General features: G+C 39.2%; 1 protein-coding gene across 1 annotated transcript in view; it reads right to left on the bottom strand.

Annotated features, from left to right (window-relative positions):
- Nucleotides 1-1,178: 1,178 nt before the first annotated feature.
- The window catches only part of LOC129702067 (non-POU domain-containing octamer-binding protein-like), a 64,217-nt gene continuing 37,531 nt past the window's right edge, over nt 1,179-27,864 (bottom strand). Inside the window, exon 12 of the mRNA XM_055643603.1 lies at nt 1,179-6,352. Coding sequence (XP_055499578.1) covers nt 6,191-6,352 — 162 coding nt within the window. The 3' untranslated portion in view covers nt 1,179-6,190. The remainder of the gene's footprint in view (nt 6,353-27,864) is intronic.

Genomic DNA, 27,864 nt, shown 5'->3' on the forward strand with positions numbered 1-27,864 from the left:
TTAACGCACCACCTAGGTCCATAGTGGTAAATTTCCTGGAGTTTAATACCAAAGAAATTGTGTTGGAAAAGGCCTGGGGAAAGAAGATGATTGATGGGCGACGTCTATCATTTGACCACGACTATGCAACGAAGGTTGTCCAGAAGCGCAAGGCATGCAAGGGAATAAAGAGGGCCCTGAAGGAGAGAGATGTCCGCTTCCAGACTCCGCTGGACAAGATACGTATTCACTGAGACTCAGGAACATGCACATATCATAGTGCACAAGACACAGTGCAGGAGCCGAGGAGAGGCTACTCCGTGGAGACCAGATTACAGCGTTGAGTAGCCGGCGGACCCAGAGATGAAGCGTCTTCTCCAGGCTAGGACATGGCAGAAAGTTGGAAAGAGGAGCGAAGACGGGAGTGAGACAGCAAGAGAGCGACTACAGGAGTCTGAGCAGACCCCATCCAACTAGCTATTATTGTGTCAGGATTTCTTTTGGACTGGAAAATAAGTGCTATCGGATGACGTTGGACGATACTAGCATGCGTGAAATTGAGTGTTTCACCTCTAGCGAGGGGCCCACTGGGAGGTTTTCCCCTCTACCCACCAACGAGGAATCAGGGTGGCAAGGAATCACCCTTACTTGGAAGTCAACCGTTTTTTTTTTTAAGTGTCTTTATTTGGCACATGTTGTCCAGACGTTCAGACCTGCACAGTTCCAAGTTATCTGGAGATTTATGAATGCAATACAGGATTAGGTAAATTAAATGTCACACAATACTATTAAATTGATGTCACTCAATGTAAATGGGATGAGTAATCCAGTTAAAAGGAGCATGGTCCTGGCTAAACTGAAAAAAGAAAAAGCTCAGGTACTATTTTAACAAGAAACCCACCTGCCTCAACAAGAACATGAGAAATTAAAATGCTTTGGCTTTAGAAACGCATTTTATAGTTCCTTCAAAACTAGCCAAAAGATGGTAGTGGCTACCCTTATTACAAATGCCGTCCAATTTGAATGCCATAAAGAAGTCGGGGACAAAGAGGGAAGTTATGTATTAGTTAAAGGAAAGCTGGAAATCAAAGTAGTGACCCCCCCCAGAGAGTACCAAATGTTTTTTCAAAACTCTGTTTGACATTATTGCTTTAGAGACTTAAGGTATTTTGATATGTGGAGGGGATTTCAATGAGGTCATGAATCATAATTTGAATACAAGCCTAAAAAAACCCAAGATGCATCTGACCAAGTTTATTAACATCAGTGCAGGAAATGGGCCTAATTGATGTTTGGAGAGAACTTCACCATTTAGAAAGGGACTATACACACTATACAGTACCTCACTCAGTCTACTCCAGGATTGACTACTTTTTAAATGAATACGGGTGAAAGCCACAGGATCACAGAGTGTAAAATCGGGGTGGCAGATATATCTGATCATAGTGCGATCAGCTTGACAGTACACCTGAATAGTAGAAAAAGAAATACTGTTTGGAAGCTCAATGTGGGTATTTTAAATGGCAAGGCAAATGTGGAATAAATAAGGGAAGAGATAAAAAAGGTACATAAAAGAGAATGATAAATGGGATGTGGATCCTGTAATACTGTGGGATGCTATGAAGGCAGTTATACGTGGAAAACTGATCGCCCTGACGTCATCACAAAAAATGGCCCGGCTAACTACATATGAACATAAAAGTAGAAACATTGAAAGAATTGGAGAAAAAAAAATAAAAACATACAGGATCAGGTGGTACTAAAACAGATTAAGGAAATAAGGGGGGGGGGGGGAGATAGGTGAGATCCTCAGGGGAGATATAGAAAAAAGGGCAAGATTTGCAAAGCAGACCTATTTTGAAGCAGGTCCAAAAGCAACTAGACTCCTGGCCAGACGCCTGCGCAAACAGCAGGCATCTAATACAATTCAGAAAATAAGAGATCCTAAAACGAATCAATTATCACATGAGCCAGATGAGATAGAAAGAATATTTGATGAGTACTATAAGAAACTCTATTCCAAACCACCATCAGCTGACGAAAGTGTTCTTAACTCACTCGACCTGCCATCCATTGGTGAGATACAAAATAATACCATTATGTCACAATTTACGGTTAAGGAGCTGGAAGCTGCAATCAGTAGACTTAAGGCAAGTAAATCACCAGGCAGTGATGGGTTTCCACCAGAATGGTAGAAGGCCTTTAAGAAAGAGCTAACACTTCTGCTCCTGCCTTGCTTTAACTGGACCCTTAAAGAGGGCAGGGCTCCCCCATCATGGAAGGAAGCAATTATTACCATTTTACCTAAGGAAGGCAAAGACAAAGAGCAATGTAAACATTTCAGGCCAATCTCAATTTTAAATGTAAACTACAAACTATTTATCTCAATCATTTGCAAAAGACTAGAGACTTTTGTACCAGATCTGATTAATGAAGACCAAACTGGATTTATTAGGGGGCGTCAAACACAGGACAATATTAGAAGAACCCTCCACATTGTGGATAATGCTCAAAAAAAGGATACAAATATAGTCCTGGTCAGTTTAGATACAGAAAAAGCCTTTGATAGTGTTAGTTGGGTCTTTTTATATGAAGTACTAAGGAGATTTGGTTTCAATGAAGATGCAATTTGGTGTATTAAAACAATATATCAGGAGCCTACAGCTAGGATTAAGGTAAATGGAAACCCATCAAAAATAATCCAGTTCGAGAGGGGCACAAGACAAGGATGCTGTCTCTCTCCTACTCGCTTTGTTTTGTAAGTTGAGCCCTTAGCACAAGCAATAAGGCAGAGAGAAGACCTGCAGGGGGGTCAAAATAGGGGGGAAACATATCATTGGCCTTTTCGTTGATGATGTCATTATTTTTCTTGAACGACCAGATATGTCTCCCAAACCTAATGAACCTACTTGAAACATATGGATACTACTCGGGGTATAAATTGAATATAACAAAAACACAAATTCTTTCCTTCAATTATTCTCCATCCCAACAAATCAGAGATGCATATAATCTGAAATGGAATTCAAAAACAATGCAGTATCTTGGTGTAACTATAACCAAAACACTTTCCAACATGTTTGAAACTAATTGTGACAAAATTGAAGAAAACAGCAAAAAAAGATATTGAAAGGTGGTCTACCCTTCCTCTAGACTTCAGTGCCAGGATACAAACAGTAAAAATGAATATCCTACCTAAACTACCATATTTATTCCAATCTCTCCCAATTAATGTTCCCCGAGCCAAATTCATAGCCTGGGATAAGATGATCTCTAGATTCATTTGGAATAGCAAAAAAACAAGAATAAAACTAACACTTCATTCCGCCCTTGCCATAAAGCAATGGCTTCAACAAATCTGAGGAAATACTTTTATGCAGCTCAACTCAGACCTCTGGCTTGTTGATGTAAACCTGATTATGAGTCTCGATGCAAAGAAATGGAAAGGGAGATACAGGGTTACCAGACCCAGATTTTGGTGGGAGGCAAATATCTGAGAGGGCTTTGAGACATGTACGGATCTAATAGTAGCATTTACGTTAGAAATATGGAACGTTAGTGGAAAAATACAAATTAAAAAGAGGGATTCACGCATTGAAGTGGTTCGCATATGACTCAAAGTTTAAACCAGGGGTGTATGATTCAAGATTCAAAGAATGGGCACAAAAAGGCATAACGGCAATGTATAGTTTCAGAAAACGGCGAGTTTATGAGCTTCTAAGATTTAAAGTCAAAGTATGGTCTCGAAAACAAGGATTTCTTTTTTATATACTTGCAATTAAGAGACTTTACCAAAGAGATAAGGCCAGAACTAGATGAAACTTCAAATAACGTGATCAAGGTGATTGTGGATGCATACAAACAGAAGGGCGGTTCCCGGAGGTTGCAGGTAGTGGAAGCAGGTAGGGAGACAGACAAAAACCTCCGGGAACCGCATGGAAACCTTGGGTGGGGCGCAAAGTCTCCTGAGGTTTCCGTTCAGGTTTCCTAAGTGGGACAGGGGCATTACTCACTTTTTTTATATAACACCCAAAATAAAAAGCAGACAAATTGCTGTACAACAACACTGTTGGAGGTTGTGTGGGAGTACGGAGGCAGACCACTCGCATATTTTCTGGAACTGTGTAAAGACAAGGCCATACTGGGAAAATGTTAACGCAGCTATTGAAAATATCTTGGGTTATAAAATCCCAAATACCTGCCCTGTGAAGTATCTGGGGCACATTAAAGATATTGTAAAGATAGAAGATACCCATTTGATTAAAGTTTTGCTTGCAGCAAGTAAGAAGGCCATTACCAGGCAGTGGCTTAATGGAAAAAAAAAAACAGGAACATCGCCTAGAAATTGAGCGCGACATCATTACTATGGAGAAACTGACATATTTCTTGAGAGTCAAGGAGAATTCATTTGAGAAGATCTGGGAAAAAAGGACCGTTTATTTGAGCAATGACACCAACTAGCATCTGCAGTTCCTTCTTACACATCTTTTCTTTTATTGAAGGTACAAATAGAGCATGCAATAGTTTTACTGGAATCTGCGGTTTTCCCTCTGAAAGGACAAGCTGTTCTTCTCTACAAAAGTACAGAGTGGCGACAGTAACGGATAGAGGAGCCAGAGTAAGAGTCATTGCCCCTGATTATTACAACATAATCTCAAAGCTGTCACTATACCAGACAAACCAGAATTTGTTAACAAAACAAAAGCACAGTTCGAATTCGACGAGGATTCCACCCATTAACCGCACAGGAGAAAATTGAGCAAAAAAATTGTTTCTTAAATCACTTCATGAACACACCACAGCATACCATTTACACAATTAAAACATACTGCAGTTGGCCATCTACATTACAGCATCAATCAAGTGTCTACATTTTTATTAGGTTAATAGATCTATACATTTGATGTCATTTTGCTTGAAGTATTCTATTTACTCATGTTACAGAGTTGGCATGTACGCGCAAAGAATATCTCTACATGAGTGCATTGACTTTTAAACTTAATAACATGTTGTTAGATTGAGTCTTTATGAAATTAAAACATTGCAACTAAACAGTTGAGGTAAGACATCATGTTGCATATTGCTATTGATATTTTTATGCTAGAGAGCATTTCTGATTAAACAGCAAAAATGTTTCCATTCATTCTGACTATACCTCATCATATGGCACTGAGCCACATGCATCATGTCCTATGACCAAATACAACTTTTGCTAAGTTAGCGGATTTTATCCAATATTGTTAGCTTTAATATCTTTGGGCTGGAAACAGGAAATAGATAGGATTCCGGCTCCATTGCCACTCCACCGTCCTAACCAGAATTGTGCATCATGGATATTGGGCAATGCACAGTGTTATATTCAATCACAAGAACTCAAGATTTTAGTCTTCAAGCTATTTTAGTATCGGCATACGTCTTCACTTGCAACAGGAAACCAGTTGCACAACTTGGCAAATCAGATGATTCTGAGTCACTCCATACATTGTACATAATGTGCAATTCCAATCAGGAATCTAATCTAATAGGAACTAGATTATGTTACAGAAAGTATAGAAAAGATTCACAAGGATGCCGCCTGGATTGGAGCATTTGAGTGAACAGGCAAAATTGGATAGGCTAGGTCAGTTTTCCCTGGAGTGAAGGAGGCTGAGAGGTGTCATGATAGAGGCATGAAATTGAGAGGTAGGCAGCTCAAAGAAGGCTTACTAGACCAATACCTGGAAATTAAGAAAATCTGAAGGCAAAATTCAACATGCCAGGCTTATATCCATCACATTTAGAACGGTAAAGATTATAAATACAAGATTCTGACGGATGTGGGGAGCAGATGTCCTCTAGTGAGAGAAGCCTATCTTTAAAACTAAAAGGTTGCTTCCATTTAAGTTAGAGGAGGCAAATTTATTCTCTCAAACGGTTGTGGGGCTTTAGAACTTCCTTCCTCTAAGAGTATGAATATTTTTAAGACAATAAGTTATCTGATAAACAAGTTTAATGGGGGTTCGTGAGAATGCAGAGACTCCAATCAGAACACTGTAAACGAAAGCGCCAACAAGTTACTAAATACTACTTTATTGGTGATTGAGTCACAAATCCTTTTTTTTTTAGCAAAACTGCCCGAATATTCTCCATATTGGAAGAAACCTGTCCCCAATACAAACATCCCAGTGCATATGTCCATTTTCAATACTGTTTTTTAACGTTTAAGGTCCAGCTACCTCTTTTGCACCTTCCCTTCAGTCGTCTGCTTTGATTCTGGCCATAGCCATTGTAGTAATCTTTCACCTAATGCAATCTTCCCCATTTCCAGTTTTAGTTCCGCTGTGTTGCTGTAACCGCGCTCCAATTGTTGGTAATTTACCTGCTCCATGATATGCTAAAACAGCATACAAAACAGATATACATTGTAAGTTATCTTTTTATATTGTTTTCTACGTACAAAATACTTACCCATTTTAAACAAAAAAAAAGATACTATATACATGTATTACATTCAAGTATTAATCATTTCATTATTGTACATAATTTCTTTAAACAATAACATAACAAATACAATTTTAAAATCACATTACCTTTACTCTGCTACATTATCTTTAATTCACATTCACCCCATTCTACATATTCTTTATAATTCAATTTATTTTTAATTAAAATTTTTATCATTCTCTCCAAATCGCAATATGTCACAAGTGAAGGTACTATGGAAGAATATATATTGGAATGATTTTGTGTGCACCAATATACCTGTTATTGCTTGCAGGACCTCCTCATGTTACAGCAAGGCTCCGTTCATGAGAACTGTTGGTGCCTGAACAATCCACAAGTCTGAAATGCAGCTTCCCACATGATCGAAAATGCCTGCAGCAGCCAGCAAATGTATCTCACCTGTCTCCCAAACATCAGTGGGCTGTACATGAGTTGAGCATTTGTAAGCTGCAGAGACAGTGTGCTATGTTTTATTTTATCTATTCCTCCTCTAATTATTGAATATATTTATTGTGTACCCACAGGCCACAGATCCATAATGCACATTTATTGTTCTCAAGGCCCGCCTTGTTGGCAAGATCAATATTTACTGCCTATCCCAAAATGCCCTTAAGAGGCGGTAAACTGCATTTCTGAATGATAGCAATTCCTGACATCCTTTAAGTGGGAAATTCTGGGATCTTGACCTAGCAGTGATGAATAAATGTTGATTCACTTCCCAGCCAGATTCAGTGGAATTTGCAGATGGTGAAATTCTATATGCCTACTGCCATTGCTCTTTTGAATAGTACATGTCATGGGATTGGTCGGACAAAATTAGATTTGATTTTGCTTGAGCACATGTACAGTTATATATCTTGTACTTCAATCATGACTGTTCTTTACATCAGATATTATTTATCATATAGTAATAACAATACACAAAGAGGCCATTCCCCCTTTTCAAGTCGATTGTACTGGTTTTTATTTATTCTTGAGGCTTGGCACGTCCATCTTTAGTCTGGATTTGCAGTAAGGAAAATCATTTGTCCTTGGAAGTTTAAAAAAAAATCAAATTTAGTTTAATCCAGGACCTACAAATTGTGGCCTTCTGCTGCAACCAAGTTTACCTATTGCACTGTCTACTATCAGCCTGCCAAAGCCCAAGTCATCACTTCATCACTATCAGACCACCCCAGACTGTCTCGGGTCTCAACCTTCTTCCCACCTTGGGGCTCATAGCTCATTTATTTCCTTGCCATTGGGGAATTTGGGTTCTTGCCACTTAGTGTCCCAGTGGCAGTTTTTAGATCTGAGAAACATCGCTCAACATCTTCCCAATAATTCCTTTGGAAGATATACAGGATCTATGAGCATTACCAGATAAAAGGGGCAAGTGAAACCTCATTCTACTAGCTAGCCACATGCATCCAATTCAAGCCCGCTGACACACAGATAACATGATTGTACTTCCTCCCAACCTGTCTCTTCTAAGGAATCCATTCGATTCTCCTATTTCTTCTGTCTCCACTGCGCCCACTCCAATTATGACATACTCTGCACAAGTGCTTCTCCACAACCAAAGTGGGCAAACTCTTGATTGTATCTCATCTATTTCCCATACCTCTGATCTCACTCTCTTTCTCTGCTTGGACCGAGTGAAAACAGAGTTCCCTCAGTCCTTACCTTCTCCCTCAACAGACTCCATATTCAAGTTTATGCTTTACAACTTCCGCCAAAACTCCAAGAAGATTGCACCACCGGACACACAACCCACTCCTTCCATTTTGCAGAGATTGCTCCCTTCATTACTCCATTGTCCTCTTCTAACCCCACCCAGCTCTCCCCATCTTATGGCACTTTCCCATGCAACCCCAGGAAATGCAACAATGGTCCTTTCACCCTTTCCCAATATCTAGCAATCAAAAATGTCTTTCCAAGTGAAGCAGTGATTCAGCAGCAAAACTTCTAAGCTAGTGTTCAGCGTTCAAAATGTGGCCTCATCTTCGGTAGAAAATACAGATTGGTGAATGTTTTGCTAGACATCTGTATTCAGTCTGCAGTGTTTCTAGATGTCCTCACTTTAATTCACCATTTCATTATAACTCTGATCTTTCCGTCTGGGACTTCCTGCAACATAAAGTGAGGCCACATACAAGCCCTAGGAACATCCTTCTGTCTGGGCATGTTGTACCCTACAGAAATCAATATTGAATTCTCCAACTTTAAGTGACTCACTCTTTTGTCTGTATTAGACTAACCTGTCACAATTTTGTCTGTATTAGACCAGCTTGTCACAATTTTGTCACAAGTTTGGCTCAATTTTTCTTTTCCTATTTCTATAGCCTGGTCTGATGGGCACATTCCACAACCTTACTATTAGGAAGACATTCAGCACAGAAAATCCCAACTACTTGGCTGCCATATTTACTCATTTGGTCTCACCATTATTAGCGATGTTTCCTTGGGAGCAGAGCAGAGGGAAGTGAGGCTATGGGATATCCTCTCCTGATCTGCAGACATGGAAGATGCTTGCAAGAAGAAAGCTTGTTATTGGCAGAGCAGGAGGCATCAAAATAATGGTGCCATGCTCCTGGAAGCTATGCTAAATGTAAATCAATGAGTAGAGCCGGTAGCAATGGCTGGGGAGATCCTCCAATTTTCTGCTCACTCTGCCCTCTTAGGCCTGATCTAGCACCTCAGATACAACCACCCCTCTCTATCAATTTCCTTTTGAACATTTGCATCTGTCCTGCCACATAGAATTATTATGTAATTAATTCATCATCCACAAAGAGCAGAGATCAGCATGCAGAGGCAAAGGCCTATAGACACCTGTTGAGCTTTTGCTATTTACACTTGCATAGCCAGAGGAATTAAAAATATTGTGAAAATCTGAGTACATGGCTACCTGGCCACAAAATTCAGTACCATCTACCTATAGTGCATGCAACAGTGGTTATGTAGCTGCAAGGTCACAAAAATCATTAAAATTATCAGAGCACAATGATAATCTGAATCCTTACCTTGTTTGTTTTAGTTCATGCCTTTATACAACAGGTGCAGCAGGATAATGTTGAAGATTCCTCAAAAGTCACTCATTGTAAGGAATCTGGTCATTAGACTTACACGGATCAAATACCAGTTCTGATACTCGCACACCGAAGAGACTGCTGGTTGTTGGTCAACACAGGTACTCGCATATCTCCAGTAAGCAATAGCACGTAAGAATACGCAGAATCAGCGAGGTACACACATCTTGAGAGGTATCAAGGAACAAGAGACATTAGAGCAGCAGGAAACAAGCGTGATGTATTGACTTACTTCGATACAATGAAACTTTATTCATCCCAGGAGGGAAATTGATCTGCCTAGTCATAAAAATACAAAATACATTACATTAAAGCGCCAAGTGGAAAGGCTTGAGGGATGTGCAAAGATTGGTGGTGGGGGAGGAAGGGGAGTCAGTCTCAGTCCTCCCCATGACAGAAACATAGAAAATAGGTGCAGGAGTAGGCCATTCGGCCCTTCGAGCCTGCACCGCCATTCAATATGATCATGGCTGATCATCCAACTCAGTATCCTGTACCTGCCTTCTCTCCATACCCCCTGATCCCTTTAGCCACAAGGGCCACATCTAACTCCCTCTTAAATATAGCCAATGAACTGGCCTCAGCTACCTTCTGTGGCAGAGAATTCCAGATTCACCACTCTGTGTGAAAAATGTTTTTCTCATCTCGGTCCTAAAAGATTTCCCCTTTTTCCTTAAACTGTGACCCCTTGTCCTGGACTTCCCCAACATCGGGAACAATCTTCCTGCATCTAGCCTGTCCAACCCCTTAAGAATTTTGTACGTTTATATAAGATCCCCCCCTCAATCTTATAAATTCTAGCGAGTACAAGCCGAGTCTATCCAGTCTTTCTTCATATGAAAGTCCTGACATCCCAGGAATCAGTCTGGTGAACCTTCTCTGCACTCCCTCTATGGCAAGAATGTCTTTTCTCAGATTTGGAGACCAAAACCGCACGCAATACTCCAGGTGTGGTCTCACCAAGACCCTGTACAACTGCAGTAGAACCTCCCTGCTCCTATGCTCAAAACCTTTTGCTATGAATGCTAACATACCATTCGCTTTCTTTACTGCCTGCTGCACCTGCATGCCTACTTTCAATGACTGGTGTACCATGACACCCAGGTCTCGTTGCATCTCCCCTTTTCCTAATCGGCCACCATTCAGATAATAGTCTACTATCCTGTTTTGTTTTTTTTGGGGGGGGGGGGGGTTGTAAAGAGTTTGATAGCCACAAGGATCTCCTGTGGCATTCTGTCCTGCATCTTGGTGGAACCAGTCTGTTGCTGAAGGCACTCCTCAGGTTGAATAGTGCGTCATCCCCACCAAGATCTCCTCACATGAATCCAATTCCGCCCACAGGTCAGAGCCAGCCTTCCTGATGAGTTTGTTGATCCTGTTGGCGTCCACAGCCTTCGCCCTACCACACGGCAGCGAAGAGGAAGGCACTGGCTATCACCGATTGGTAGAACTGCAGCATCGTATTGCAGACGTTGAAAGAGACTCAAAAAGTACAGCCGGCTCTGTCCCTTCGAGTACACATTGTATACTTGAAGTGACCGGGGGAATCCATGTCGACCATAAGCAGCATGCTGTTGCAGCACTTCTGGAAGATGCTTTTGAAATAGCAGAGGTATTTGGTACTTATTTACCAAACTCCAGAACAGTTCCACTGGATTAGAAGGTGGATAATGGAAGTGCAATTCCTTTAATTAAAGGTGGTAGCAAAAGACATGAGGCATTATAGATTGGTTCGCTTTGCATCTATAGTGTTGTAAATGCTGGAGCACAATATCAAAGAAGTGATCGCAGAACACTTGAAGAGTGACTGAATTAGACAAAGTCAATATGGATTTACAAAAGGGAAATCATGCGTGACCATCCTACTGGTAATTTTTGTGGATGTAATCAGCAAAGATTAGGAAAACCAGCGGATAGCATGGATTTCCAGAAGACCTTTGTTAAGGTTACATTACAAGATTAACATGCAAAATTAAAGAACATGGCATTACACAGAAGGTATTAAAACTGGTTTGTCATCAGCAAATGAAGAGAAGGAATAACCAGGTCTTCCTATCAGTCAGTGATGCAACTGATGCTATACCACAGGAATAAGTGCTGGAACTTCATTTATTCAGAACATATTAATGATTTAGATGAGGCAACGATGAGGTACTTAATTAATATTGACAACACCAAGGAGAAGATGGTGGGGGTGGGGAGTATGCGAGGCAATGAGTAGAAGCTGTGAGAACACAGAAAAACTGCAATGTGGTTTAGACAGATTGAGGGTCTTGGCAAATACACGACAGATGCAGTATAATCATGGAGATAAAAGGAACTTGATCCACTTTAGTGGCAATAACAGGAAAAAAGATTATTTGTACAGCAATATATTAGGAAAGGGAGTTCAGTGGGACCGGGGCATATCTGGATTAGTCAATGGAAGTAAAAATGCGACAGTGGTTAATGCAGCAAATAGTATGCCATTATACTATAACAATACATCAGACTCTCGGTCCGAACAAAGGATCAACCTGAAATGTTGGCTGTTTCTCATTCCAGTATTTTTATATTACATAAGAACTTTGTTTTAAGCACAAGAACAGGCTCTTTAGTCCACGACTGTGCCGAACATGATGCCAAGGACATCTTTTATAAACCTGCACATAATCCATAACCTTCCATTCCCTGCATTTACAAGTAAATCTATCCAAGTCTCTAAAATGCCACTATTCTATGTCTCCACGCCAGCAGTGCGTTCCAGGCACTTACCATCTTTTCCCAGCATGTCTGCTTTGAACATTCTCTCACCTTAAAGCAATGCTAATACTTAATATTTTCCATCCTGGGGAATAGGTTCTGACTATCTGCTCTACCTATGCCTCTCAATTCTATATATCTATCAGGAAACGATGCTGATGGCCCTGGTCAGTGGACAGAGTGAACAGGGTGGTGAGCAAGAGCCGGCGGCATGTCAAAGTTTGTTTCTTAAAAGCAGATAGCAACAAAAACTGTTAAAGGCAAAACCATGGCAATCTTTAATTGATTAGTCAGACGGGAGTGGCAAAAGATCTACAATGAGCACAAACGTTGCTCAGTGCTTCTCAGGCTCCCACTCTCAGAACAAAGGACAGTTAGCACAATTATACATTTTTCTTATCAGTAAAACACTCCTACCAGGTCTGAATATAGCATGACTGAAAGATTCTGTAGCCTTTCAGAATATAAGAAAGCTGGGTCCAAATCAAGCTCATCCAATAACAAGTTATTACTTATCTCTGGGGCATCAGCTATTTTTTCCCAATCTTGGCTTTTTTATGGCCTCGAAAAGAAGCACATATTACTGCAGGCTGCCAACTTAATGTCTTTATTGAAGACAACCTGTCCTCCATATTGTGTTCCATATAATTTACAATGTCATTCAGACGTGGCACCAAGCCATTCTTTTGTTCTACTAGTAGAAGAACTACGCCATTTTAGATTTAACTATTAGATTTGAATATTAGCTCTTTCATGGTCAGTGGACAGGGTGGTCAGTGACAGTCGGCGGCAGCAGCGTCGATGACCCCGGGAAGGCAGCGAGGGTCGGTGGCAGAGGCCCCAGCGAGATGGTGAAAGTCAGCAGCAGCAGCATTGGTAGTCTCAGGGAGGCAGTGAGAGTCGGCAGCGTGAGGGTGGCTGAAGAACATTCTGGTAATTATCATACTGGTAAAAGTCCTCTGCACCCTTTCCAAAGCCCCATCATTCCTGTAAACGGGCAACTATAACTGCACACTATACTCCAAATGCGGCCTAAATAAAGACCTGTAAATCTGCATCACGTCTTTCTGACTCTTACCCCAATCAATACCCCGACTTAGGACACCAAAATACCTGCGTTGCCACTTTCAGGGAATATGGACTTGGACCCCAAGTACATCAATGTTGTTATGAGTCACGCCATTAATTGTATATTTTTCCCTAATATTCAACCTCCCAAAGTGCAATATTTGACCTCATACTTGCTCGGATTAAACTCCATCTGCCATTTTTCCACCCATTTCTGTAACTGATCTATATCCCGTATATCTTGACGCATTTTTCACAATCCATGACCCCAGTAATCTTGGTTTTACTTGCAAACTTACTAACCCCAACCCGTTGACTTTTACATCCAAGTCATTTATACACATTGCAAACAGCAGAGATCCCACAACAGACCCCTGCAAATATGTAGAACCCTTAATATAATAAGACTAATAATCCAAAGGTATTCTGAATAATCCAAACAAGGAGTGAGAATGTGGAATATATCAATCAAGTGGTGTTAAAATGAATAGTGTGCATACAGTTTGGTAGAACACTAGTAATGATCTTTAATAAATCACAAATCAGCAATTAATTGTTGCTGGCCACTGGACAAAATAATTTCAGAGGGTACAATCTTCTGGAACTAACTTTTCAAGTCAAACCCACTCAGAAGATTCAGTGTTTGAAAAGTTCAAATGAGGGCAGTGAAACACGTAAATAAAGGATCATGACAAAGTAACGAAGCAAGTCAAACATAATAGGTGGAAGAAATGGACAGGTAACATTTTGGGCCAGGACCGTTTTTCAAACTGAAGGAAGCCTTTAGAAAGAATCGGACACAAAACATTCCCTCCACAGATGCCATATGACGCGCAGTTACTCCAGCACTTGGTGTGTTGCTCAAAATTCGAACCAGGGTGTGACCTACAGTAAATGGTAGGCCCCTGGGTAGTGTTGTAGAGCAGAAGGATCTAAGAGTACAAGTGCATGGCTCCATGAAGGTCGAGTCGCAGGCAGATAAGGTGGTCAAAAAGGCTTTTGGCACCTAGGCCTTCATCAGTCAGAGCATTGAGTATAGATGTTGGGAGATTATGTTGCAGTTGTATAAAACGCTGGTGGGATCGCATTTAGAATATTATGTTTAGTTCTGGGCATCATGTTATAGGAAATATATTGTCAGGCTCAGAAAAGATTTAGGAGGATGTTGCCAGGACTGGAGGGTGTGAGCTATAGCGAGGGGTTGAAACATAGAAACATAGAAATTAGGTGCAGTAGGCCATTCGGCCCTTCGAGCCTGCACCGCCATTCAATATGATCATGGCTGATCATCCAACTCAGTATCCCGTACACGCCTTCTCTCCATACCCCCTGATCCCCTTAGCCACAAGGGCCACATCTAACTCCCTCTTAAATATAGCCAATGAACTGGCCTCAACTACCCTCTGTGGCAGAGAGTTCCAGAGATTCACCACTCTGTGTGAAAAAAGTTCTTCTCATCTCGGTTTTAAAGGATTTCCCCTTTATCCTTAAGCTGTGACCCCTTGTCCTGGACTTCCCTAACATCGGGAACAATCTTCCTGCATCTAGCCTGTCCAACCCCTTAAGAATTTTGTAAGTTTCTATAAGATCCCCTCTCAATCTTCTAAATTCTAGAGAGTATAAACCAAGTCTATCCAGTCTTTCTTCATAAGACAGTCCTGACATCCCAGGAATCAGTCTGGTGAACCGTCTCTGCACTCCCTCTATGGCAATAATGTCCTTCCTCAGATTTGGAGACCAAAACTGTACGCAATACTCCAGGTGTGGTCTCACCAAGACCCTGTACAACTGCAGTAGAACCTCTCTGCTCCTATACTCAAATCCTTTTGCATTGAAAGCTAACATACCATTTGCTTTCTTTACTGCCTGCTGCACCTGCATGCCTACCTTCAATGACTGGTGTACCATGACACCCAGGTCTCGCTGCATCTCCCCCTTTCCCAATCGGCCACCATTTAGATAATAGTCTGCTTTCCTGTTTTTGAGTAGGCTGGAGCTCTATTCCATGGAGCGTAGGAGGATGAGGGGAGATCTTATAGAGGTATACAAAATCACCAGAGGAATAGATTGGGTAGATGCAGTCTATTACCCAGAGTCGGGGAATCGAGGACCAGAAGACATAGGTTCAAGGTGAAGGGGAAAAGCTTTAATAGGAATACAAGAGGTAACTTTTTCACACAGTCGGTGGTGGGTGAATGGAACAAGCTGCCAGGGGAGGTAGTTGAGGCTGGGACTATCCCATCGTTTAAGAAACAGTTGGACAGGTACATGGATAGGACAGGTTTGGAGGGTTATGGACCAAGCGCAGGCAAGTTGGACTAGGGTAGCTGGGACATTGTATGGGAGAATTGGGCCGAAGGGCCCGTTTCCACACTGTATCAATCTATGTCTCTATGTCTGCAGTTCCCTGTGTCTCCATGAAATAATGATTGTCCAGTGAAAATAATGAGTCAAGGTCATGTAGTTGGAAGGACCAGTCTAGGAGTGAATGACAACAAATATTCACAGTGATCAACAGAATATGTACTCCAAAGTCATTCCCAATTCTGTTCATCTGAACATTAGCAGAAAAACATCTAGATCTATACATATGTCTAGACTGTCCTCGACGTTTTTGGTCACATCAAAAACTATCCCTAATCAGCCTTTATCCATCTAAATACATGTATATCTTATCCTAGTATGCTCTATTGAAACTTTTCGACCACATCTTGAACTTCAACTGCATACTTAGATTCAATGCAAGGCACTTATATTGGGAACTGCCAAATTAACAGCTAACATTGAGCAATTTGAAATCCAATTGGGAAAAACCTCCCTTTGATTGGGAATGTTATGGCTAACATTGGAGAGGATCCAAAGCCTCTGCCAGCCTATTTGCTGCATTAGTTACTTGTTCCAATTACATCAGCTAGCATGACTATATATCACAGCATAAGCAGTAACACGTTTCCCAATAAACGAATTGCATCCAAGTACCCAAGGCTATTCACAAGTATGTTAACAGGTCCACTTGCTTGTACTGCTTTTTGGTATGAATACAGGGCATCATTCTATGGTGTTGGTACATTTTCCTTATATGTATTTGGAGAATTAGGATGGCTGCCACCTCCTTTTAGGTGCCATCATTTTTATCTTGCTACTCAAGTGCCTAATATAATTTCAGATGGTCATGTGCTTTAATCAACTATGGAAAATTCCATGAAGTAATTGCAAAGTCCCATAAAACCGGATACGTAAATTCATCCTCTGCATTTTTGCACGAATAACATTTTACGTTGATGGTGAGTTTCCATTAATGTCCCAAATGGATATCATTGGTATTGATTTTGCTGATAGTTCTACAAGTGCAAGAAACCTTTAGGTCATATACAGGTACATACAAGTCTCAGCCTTATCGGTAAAGCGAGGCAACCAATATCCTTGCTATAATCCGTCAATGGACTATCGATTAAATCCAGCGGAGTAGCAAAAAGTATAAAGATTCTCTCATATTTACAACAGGAACACCGTTCAACCAATTGTTTTGGTAAAATGTTAGGTGAACAAGTATCATTGAGCTCTCTCTATATAAAAATATATATACACTATATACGCGCATATTTGACAAATAGTAAAGTTGGAGCAGGGTTTTATTGGCAGTTGCACATCGACACTGGAGTTTTATAGTCAAAACTTGATCTTACTCATTCATCATCACCCATTAAAAGCACCAGCATCTGTTGCCACTCAGGGTCTCAACATTTGGTTCGGCAATAATCCATGGAAATGAGATTGGCCATTGAAATCCAGAGCAATGAAATTTGGTGGGGAACAGGGAACACAGACAAAGATAACAAGTGCAGACAACCCTACTCAAGAAATTCCATACTTTTACTGCTGATAAGAATTCACAATTACAATTTAGCTACTTAAAAATTCTCTCAATTATACAAATTGCAGCACAAGAAATGAAATGGTAGAAACAGGAATTAAAGCAGGTTTGGTCTTCTTCATATATTAGCAAGTCAAAAATATTGTCCAAAATTAGCAAGTCAAAAAACACCAAAATTTACAACTACAGTAATGCGCCAAGTACAATTCTATCACTAAATTGACCCGCGACCTTTCAGGTTCACGAGAATCGTCTAATTTACGATTCAATCAAGATCTTCTGCTTTGGCCCAATATACAGACCATGCCTTCTTTAAGTCAACGTCCGCAGCACAATCTTCAGCTTGTAAGCAAAATAAAAAGCAACATGGCATTGTAGAGTTCCTTCCTGCCTGTGATTTCATTCCCATCATAGTTTGCATTGGACTGCGGATTTAAAATCCCACAAAACTAAATCTTGAAGCAGAATGGGCATTTATACCCATCTGAAACTATCAATTCCAGGCGGTTTACTCAAGACGTCCAAATCAGTGAAGCTATTTGGAATATCCCAAACCTCACCCTGCACACAGGCACTGCAGCTCTGTGGTTCTTGTGAGGAATATAGAAAGTTTTCTAACAAAATTGCCAAATGCCAAACCAAAAAGAAAAACTACTCCAATAAACAAACTGAGGCAAATGTTAGAAATACACTGATCTACAGGGTGTTATACAACATACCACACAGTATGAGAACTTAAAAATGTTTTATTACATGGTATTTTAATAATTGTTTTGTTTAGTTATGAACTCTAATTCACATTTGTTGTCATACACAAATCTATTCTATCTTGGCTTTCTAAAAAAACTAGGTAAATGAACATGTAACAATTAGCACTACAGTAAAGTAATGCATTTACTAGAATGTCTTTCTTACATCAGGATTGCACAGTGCATTTACCAGCTTACTATTTTCAATTATTGCTAGCATGTTAGATAAGGTCATAGTTACTTTGGACACACCAAGGTGCAACTACCAACAAAATTGATAAATAAGCAATTAATCTGTTTTGACATAATTGACAAATATTGGACCAAAATACGAGAAGAAACTTGCCTGACAGTATCACTGATCAAGGAACATCCATCTAGTTAACAGTTTAAGGAAAAAGGCAACACTTGACAACGGGTGCTGTTGATAACGCAATTCTCTAATTTTGATCTTTCTTTCTTTTTTTTTAAATCAGGATACAGCAAAACTCTTGATTATCATATATTATAACGCAACCGTAATTAATTGGATTACAGGATTTTACAAGATGGATAATTGTGGGATAGAGAAAACATACAAATCACTAAGGATGAAATTTAGGGTTTAATTCCCAGGTTCATTCATGAGATGTGGCAGAATTGAGATTTATATTGTGGCAGTATACAACAATATTCCACATAACGATAGCTTTGTGAGGAAAAGGTACCAATCTCAGATAGTAATGTGCATTTCAAATGTGTGGCACACATGGGCTTGAGTGATCGGGATGCAGAATATGAACATAATTCTCACTAACTGAACCCGAAGAAAGTTTGAACACAAATTACATTTTTAACACTGCACTTGTTAATTCTTCTGTAGTGTTGCTGTAATTATGTTTAGCTAAATTATGTTTACAAATTAATTGATTTTTTTTTTAATGCAAGACAAGAGCACAATTAAGAATTTTATTGATCTAAAAGTTCTTATTGATCCAAAAGTTCTTTCCATCCTGTGTACCCATATATCTCTAAAACATTACTTTAACTTAGATTCATTGAGATTTTTTGACAATCGAGGCCCAAAAGGCTTTAAAAGCATTCAAATCCTTTTGTAGTCAGTATTAGCGACAGGGCGAATTATGGTTCAACAAACTAAGCGAAGTTAACATTTAAGAAATGTTAACTGAAAGATAAATATTGGCCAACTTCTTTGATATCCTGAGACACCAAATGCTTGCTGTCACCTCTAATTCAAATGACCGAACACATGACAATAAAGCAAAACACAATTGCTGGAGATACTCAGCGAGTCAAGCAACATCAGTTGAGGAAATGGAAAAACGATGTTTCGGGTCAGGACCTTTCTTCAGGTTGGTAGCTGTCGGTTAGGAGGTGGAGAGCTGGATGTTAGACAATGTCTGGCAAGTGATAAATGTAGACACAAGGAACTGCAGATGCTGGTTTTCAAAAGAGTCAAAGTGCTGGAGTAACTCAGGAAGTCAGACAGGTGCATAGAGGCAAGAGGAGGTTTGATTGGCAGATGAATTGAGTAAGTGACAAAAGGCTTAAAGGAGACAAAGGATGTCAGGTAACGAAGAATGAAGTGTGCAGCAAAAGTGAGGGATGTGGATGGCAGGGAACAAGGGAATGAATGGGGATTAAAGGGAAATGAAGAACTTGGGAAAGGGACGAATGGATGGAGGAAGTAGGGTAACTGGAGCATGGTAGAGAGTGGGAGAAATGGGTGCACTCTGGGGTAGTGTGCACAGGGAAGAGAATAGGAAGGGGTGGGTATAACTTCAAATTGGACAATTCATTGGGTTGTAAGTTGCCTCACTCTGACAATGGAGGAGGCCAAAGACAAAGGTCAGCTTGGGAATGGAATGGTTAGCAACTAGAATATCGTGCAGACCTTGGCAGACAGTGCACAAGTGTTCAGCAATAAAGTCACTGAGCTTATGGTTGGTCTCACTGATGTAAAGGAGGTTAGGTCGGCAGGCACTTAACGTGTGCTTAATACTGCCTGTCATTCTAGATTTAAAGGGCAGCAAATTTGAAATTACTTTGTTTTTCACTGCAAGAGCTTTTTCCTTGCTTGACAAAATTGTTAAATTATGAGGCAATAACTTTGCAATATAAAAATAAGCATATAACAATCAGTGAACAACAAGCAATTGAACAATCATTGTTTTAAGTAGGTGCAACCTGTGAAATAGAAATAACATCCCAAGAACAAAGCATAGAAGGCAAATCAGAATGGGTTTATTCATTATTAAACCAGATGGATAGAGAGAAAAAAAACCACATGAAGGTATAAAAAAAAAGGGGTACAACTTGTAAATAACATTACTATAAATGTCTCAAAGATTAATGGCAAAACTAAGACCGCATACATGGTTACAGTTCCAGAGATTACAGTAACGACCAACTGGAAAATTGTGAAAAGGAGACCCAGAAAGCCTGGCCCAAACACATTAACTGCTCTCAATAATGTTTGGGACAAAGACCCGTCATTTATTTATTTGCCTCTGTACTCCAGTTTGAGATTTGTAATAGGGAGTGCACACTGTCAGAATTTAGTAAAGGCCATTTTTATATATTTTGGGTTCACCACGTATAAATTACAGCAGTGTTTATACATAGTCCCCCTCCTCCCTCCCCCTAATTCAGGACACCATAATGTTTGGGACACATGGCTTCACAGGTGTTTGTAATTGTTCAGGTGTGTTTAATTACCTCCTTAACGCAGGTATAAGAGAGCTCTCAGCACCTAGTCTTTCCATCACCTTTGGAAACTTTTATTGCTGTTTATCAACATGATGACCAAAGTTATGCCAATGAAAGTTATGCAGAAGAATTCTCTCTATAACAAAGACAAATCCCCAAACAACTGTCCGACAGATCAGAAACACTCTTCAGGAATCAGGTGTGGGTTTGTCAATGACCACTGTCCGCGGAAGACTTCATGAACAAAAATTCAGAGGCTACACTGCAAGATGCAAACCTCTGGTTAGCCGCAAAAATAAGATGGCCAGGCTAGTTTGCCAAGTACTTAAACGAGCAACCACAGTTCTGGAAAAAGGTCTTGTAGACAGATGAGACGAAGATTAACCTGTATCAGAGTGATGGCAAGAGCAAAGTATGGAGGAGAGAAGGAACTGCCCAAGATCCAAAGCATACCACCTCATCTGTGAAACACGGTGGTGTTAAGGCCTGAGCATGTATGGCTGCTGAAGGTACTGGCTCACTCATCTTCATTGATGATACAACTGCTGCCCTGAAATGGGGGGACTTTGTATAAACACTGCTGTGGTTTCTACATGGTGAAACCAAAATGTATAAAAATGGCTTTTATTAAAATCTGACAATGTGCACTGTAACCACGTGATTTTTTTGTTACATTTAATTTGGTATCTCCTCCACCACTGTCCCCCCCACACACAAAAAAATGCAATGGGAGGGTGGGGGAGAGAGTACAGCAAGTAATTTTGAAGTCAAACCTTTGTTACAAGAGGAAATGGAGTATAAAAATAGAATAAACTTGTTACGCTGGGATAAGATCACATATTGGGTAATGTATAAAATGTTGACTTCCACTTTTCAAGCATACAACTGCTGATGGTAGTAGGATAATGAATTCTGAAGTGTATTGACACATCCTATCTACTCAAGTTCAAACAAATGCCTCAAAACACATTGGCTGGCATTGTACAGCAAAACCATGGAAGCAGTCAAGAGAAAGTTCACTAAATTGCTGGCTGGGGCGCATTATGGAAGTATGCAAGTGGATTGGGTATAATATAGAAGCTCAAGTACAACCTTATTTAAATATAATGTCTTCAGGACACTTGACAGTGTGGATGCTGTGGAATGTTGAAAGAGATCAAGTGTCCATGTACTGGGGGTGGAAAAAAAATATTAAAATCTCAGATTTTGAATCTTTGGAATTCTCTATTCCAGATCTATGGATGCCAAATCCCTGTTAATTGATGACAGAACTAAATTTTTGGCCTGTAGAGTTCAGGGTCTTGATTAGTCCAATGATCTAATTTAATGGCAGAGCAGATTCAAGAAGGGATACAACTTAGCCCTGCTCATAATCTTGAGTTCTTATAAAACAAAAATGCTTGAAAACCTGTTTAACAACTACCATTTGTCCTAACTACATATTAAATCTGACATACCTATTAAGAGAACATAACATTTCCTAATCTTAGCACTAGTAATTTTTCACTCAGATGCCACTGGTCATCACTTGTGGGAAATGATCCATGATCACATTGAATGGCCGTGCTGGCTCGAAGGGCCAAATGGCCTACTCCTGCATCTCGTGTCTATTGAAATGGAAACATACACGTCTACAAATGCAGCAAATTTGGTGATTTACCTTATTAACAATTACAAATAATTGATCCAAGAATTTTGTGTCGATGTGAGAACCTAAAATAGAATGCACTCTATTTTCATGTTATCACTCAAAGCATTCAAGAATTAAAGCATGTTATGTCTACATACTAGAGATTTTTATTTTACACACCTACAAATTTTACAATTAATTTTTACATCAGAACAAGGTGAGCATGTAAGCATGATTGGGAATTTCCTTTGCAAGGAGGGAATGGAACAAACTCGTTTTTTTTAATGTTAATTTTCTGCAGGAATATCAAACAATAGCAAAGAATACCTATCTTTGTATTTAAAGATGCAATGTAAATTACAATACAAAAGGAGAATATTTGAAATGTTACATTTTTCAAAATGCATAAAAATAAGTTGCACCTTCATGTAGACCATTGATTTTAATCATGAAGAACACCGCGGGTTATTTTTTTTGTTCTTGAAAAGAATTGTCTGATTGGACATTGGCAAAATATTGGCAATTTAGAATCAATTTAAAACTGAAGGCAATGTAAACCTCTTCTACAAGGATTCCATGCCATTATTTGGCACTTGCTAAATATAATACAATTCAAATTATTTTCAGATTGAAACATTATTTTTGATGGGCAGATAACTGGATTAATGATTTACAAAAGTATGTTTGAGCCCTATAGTGACTTTTTTAAAATAAATCTAAAATAAATAGAAATATCCATATTGGTGGCCATTTTTGGATAATATCAATCCCTTAGGCCAATGTATTTAAAAACAAAGGAAATGTGCCCTCCTCGCCTTGTCTGCAACATTGAACATAACCGTTGCAATTGTCTCATCTCCCTCTGAAATGACTTAGCAAGCCACGTGGTTCCAGGGCCAATTAGGAACAGGCAAATGTATTTTCTGGAATATATATTTGAAATTTAATGTTGTCAATGCAGAACTTCTCTTCACCTTCACAGTGATTGTCTCTGCAAATAAAGTGTGCGCTTTTGCCTTGCTTCCTTAATTCTTGCACCTTGCAGCTGGAGGAAGCTTGAAATAGTGTTAAATTACGAACAAAAACATCTTCCTGGAAAGCAAGTTTGGTTTCTTTGCTGGATAGGTAGAATTTTAATTTTAATAACTTCATTCAAAAACCTGCCCCATCTTAGTATGTCAAGGTGCAAAATTCCTAATTTGAATGATATGAAGAAACTGTTAAAGTCGGGAAGTCATTCAGTTACAGCATGAGTTTTGAATGGAGAAAGAAAAAACATTGTTCCCAAAAACTCTATTGAAATGGTGGAGCATTTCAAGTGTTCAGCAATAGCTCAAAATGGATTTATGTAATGAAACAAAAATGAAAGTAAAATGTTCAATTAACTCACCTGTTTAAAAAATCTTGCAATTGATTTAATACATTCTGTACCTACGCTTATTCACCAACCATTACCATTTCCACCTGTAGTCAAGAAATAAGCTTCTCTTTTTGCTGAAATCCACATTAAAATAATTGAGTAAAATTGATGAAGGAATGAAAGGCACTGTGGGCTGGTGATTAAAAGAAATAGCACATAATAATTTACTCACGTTTCAACATTTATATACATTAGAAAGCACTTCAATGATAATTTGCCAAATTAAATGGATTCTAAAGAATGAGGCAATGACAGATGGTGAAAAGTTTAACTAATTTTCTTAGCAACATCCAAATTGAAAACAGATAACCAAGGAAAACAAAAATAATTAAGAACAATCAAAACTACAGGGCACTGTGGAACAAATGATTAACTTCACAAAAGATCAAACTCAAGGTTGCACAATAGTTGCTCAATTTAATTAAATGAGATTATAAAGTTGCAAACAGCTTGCAACAAATGAAAGGATGGTGGAATGAATTTAAAAGTGTACAAATAATCTGGAAAGAATTACAAGAAGAGTTTACACTGTTTAACCACAGGCAGAATTTAGGTGCCATGAGCAAGACAGAAAGCATTTTGGAGCACTAACTTGGTTTGGAAAATGTAGCACTTGAGGTAAAAATCTTCACTTAAGCCTAAACAGCATTATAGAAGCTAAAGAGGATATACTTGAGCAATATATAATAGCTACATTATTAAGACTGAAGTCAGAAGGCAGTTAAGCTCTGTATGTATAGAGGCAACATAACTCCAAACATGAATGAAACTGAAGTAAAAGTATCCATTTTGTAGTATTCCACGATTTCAGAACTGTGTTACAATCCAAGATATACAACAGGCAAATATATTTACTTGCTTTTCTTCAGGTAATGCTATGGAAACATCAGTAGTTACGAGTGGCCAAATCCACAGTTTAATGCATTTTCCAAAGGACATTGGATAATGACTGTAGGCAGATATTCTTAGTTAGAATTAGTTAGAGGGTGAAAGTTTATATTGCAGAGTTGAAATATGGAAGGTTATGAATCCATTGGTGTGTTCAATACATTAAAACACTTTCAGTATTTGTAACAAATATTTATTTGCTGTGATAAAACACTAGATTCAACATGAAACACAACGTCCAAATTTTGGTTGGAGGCCACACTCTCAGGTTTACTGATAGCACCCTCCACTGGTAGCACAGGAAATTATTCGATCAAGATATTAGGTACAAGATGTCACCGAAATATGTACTCTTCCGCATCCTACCTTGACAAGGCATCTTCATAATGGTGGATCAAGTTTTTGTTTTAAATAATAGCAGCATAAAGAAAACAAACTGTATTTTGTAAGAGCATTGGTGAGTTTTCTTTGAAAACGTGTAGAACAGCAAAATGACTTGTAGGTTAATAACAATGATTACAATCTTTGATGTAGTACTTTTACATCGGCCATCAGAGTCCCAGACATTTGAAGAGTTTGGTATTCAATAGGACACGAGCACCCAGCTGAATAACGTCACAAATTTAATGTTGGGTTGGCATTACCCGGAGCACCATTCAAATCCTGCACCTTGTGAACCAGGATGTAATTCTACCACTAAGTTAATCAATACTCAGAGCAACCGATTTGATGTGAACTTGCAATCTGCAAATGAAAGAAGTGGTGCACCACCCTGACTTATTAATATTTTTGGTCATATTATATGAATTATCATAATTATTTACAGCAGAGTTTGATATATTCATGATTGAAAGTGAAGCTATGTTAGTGTTGAGGATGGTCTTGTTTCTTTGTTTCTTGGTTTCCTGGTCCTCCAAAATATTCCAAATGGAATTTAAACTGGAGGTGGTCGAAATCAACTAACTCTAGAATTTGTGCATTTTAGCATAGAAACAACACTAGTTATAAATAATACATTTGATACATTTTGAATACCATGAAATGAAACAAAAGACTGCAATTGTTGTAAATGTAAAACAGAAATGTTGAAAAGGTCAGGCAATATCTGTAGAGATGGAAAAGGAATCACATTTCAGACTGATTACCTTTCAGCAGCACTTGCCCGATGAAACATTCCAAAATGTTATCTTTTCAAATACTATCTGATCGATTAAATATTTTGAGGAATATAAATTTTATGCCAAAAAGTTTCTATTAGTCTACAATACATTTGCTGCTCAATTGCACATTCTAATAAATAAGAACAAAGCTTATTACAATATTCAAATGTTCTTCTTTAAACGAAAACTTTAATTGACATACGCACAGCAGCATTACATTAATCCAGGCTGCTAACTGGTAGAACATGTTAATCACCAAAAATCTAATAGTACTGCAATCCTCAAGTTCTTAACAAAGGGCAACCTAATCTAAAAGATTTTTAGTGACTGAAACTAGTTTCATAATTGTTTCATAGTGTTGAAAACTATTACTAACATTGCTTGCTGGAAGATTCACCTTTAGACACATTTAACTTGTGGCTCAAAAAGCAACACAGTCATAAAAAGGACAGAAAAATGTTAATTGTCTTTTTTCTTTTGTGTCTCCTTCATTTGCAGCTCATTGGTGAACTGCAAATTACAATTTGGGCACTGCCAAATCAAATCACAGGAAACCAGATGTTAAAACATTCCAGAAGCATATGATAAAAATTCAGGAGGAAAAGTTACAATGGTGCAGCTACTATAACCACTGTCTCACCGCTCCAGAGACCCAAGTTCAAGCCTGATCTCCTGTGCTGCGTGAAATCTACCCATTCTTCCAATAACCATAAAAGTTTCCACTGGATGCTCTGGTTTCTTCCCACTTCCCAAACATATGTGGAGATGGTAGAATAATTGACCACTGTAAATTGCCCATTTATATACCTACTTTCATGTTGCAAGAAGACACCAGAGGAGTTAATAGCCAATTAAATACTTCTGATATGTACTCGGATATTCTTTTTTAACATGTGCAACAAATGATTTAAACAAAGGAACAGCATCATACTGATTGTGGATGATCAGCCATCATCACATCGAAGGGCTGAATGGCCTACTCCTGCACTTATTTTCTATGTTTCTATAATTACGATAGTATGAACTGCTTCGGCGAAATTGGTCAGGGTGAACATTGGCCAAGAATAAAGGGAAAATTCTTCAGTAAAATAAAGTCATATGGTTTTTGATAGCCACCAAAATAACCTAACTGTCCCATTGTCATTGCATCCAAAAAGTGGCACTTTTGACAGTGCAATATAATGATTGTGCCAAACTAGAATATTTGCCTAGGTTTATGCTGAAGTTGAGTAGTGTTTAAACAGACAACCATTGGACAAGCTACACCCGATTCACAAGAGACAGCAAAAGAAAAAATGCGACAATAATTAATGATGAAAATGAACTACAAAGTAAACTAATGTCACATGGAACTATCAAGTTCCATGTGACAATTAAGCATACATGCTGCTTGTAACAGTTACCTTTGAATACAGTATTATCAATTCTTAACACTTTTGAAATCTCCATGAAAATCTCAGAATTCTTTCGTCGAGTGCAATGATGCGCATGAGTCAACAATAGAAATTGACAAATGGTTTTGTTATACCTCATTGAAACTACCTGTATTTTTTATTTATTTTTTTAAAGAATGCAAGAATCCCATTCCTTTCAAGAAAATGTGCCCAAAAGTCAAATGATGAGATGACGTCATTAGCAAACTTAAAAACTCTGCCTTTGGAAGTGTTCACTTTTAAAATAATCCCACATCAAAATTTATATGTGGGGGGGGGGGACACTTTTTTAATCTCTTCCCTGTACAGAGACCTGACTTTTTCCTTGTCGAGTCTCTGTTGTCGTTGAGGCCTAACATCGTGGAGTCGGTGGTCTCCAACCGGAATCAACCTGGGGGCTCCAGTTGCCGAGCTGGCCGACGGTGTGGGGAGCGCTGTGGTGGCGAGCGGCTGCGACCCGACTTCGGAGCTTCGTAGGCTCCAGCTGCAGGTCCTATGGACGGTAACATCGGGAGCTCGCAGGTCCCTGGCGGGAGACCACTTTTCGGAGCTCCCGCAACGGCAAACTTCGCCCGCCGAATCGAAGGACTTAAATCCTCCCAGAGTGGAACCATACGATGCCCGGCGCGGCTTAAACGGCCACGGGACTTACCATCGC

This window comes from Leucoraja erinacea, chromosome 12 (genome assembly GCF_028641065.1).
Source record: "Leucoraja erinacea ecotype New England chromosome 12, Leri_hhj_1, whole genome shotgun sequence".
NCBI classification, from domain to species: Eukaryota; Metazoa; Chordata; class Chondrichthyes; order Rajiformes; family Rajidae; genus Leucoraja; species Leucoraja erinaceus.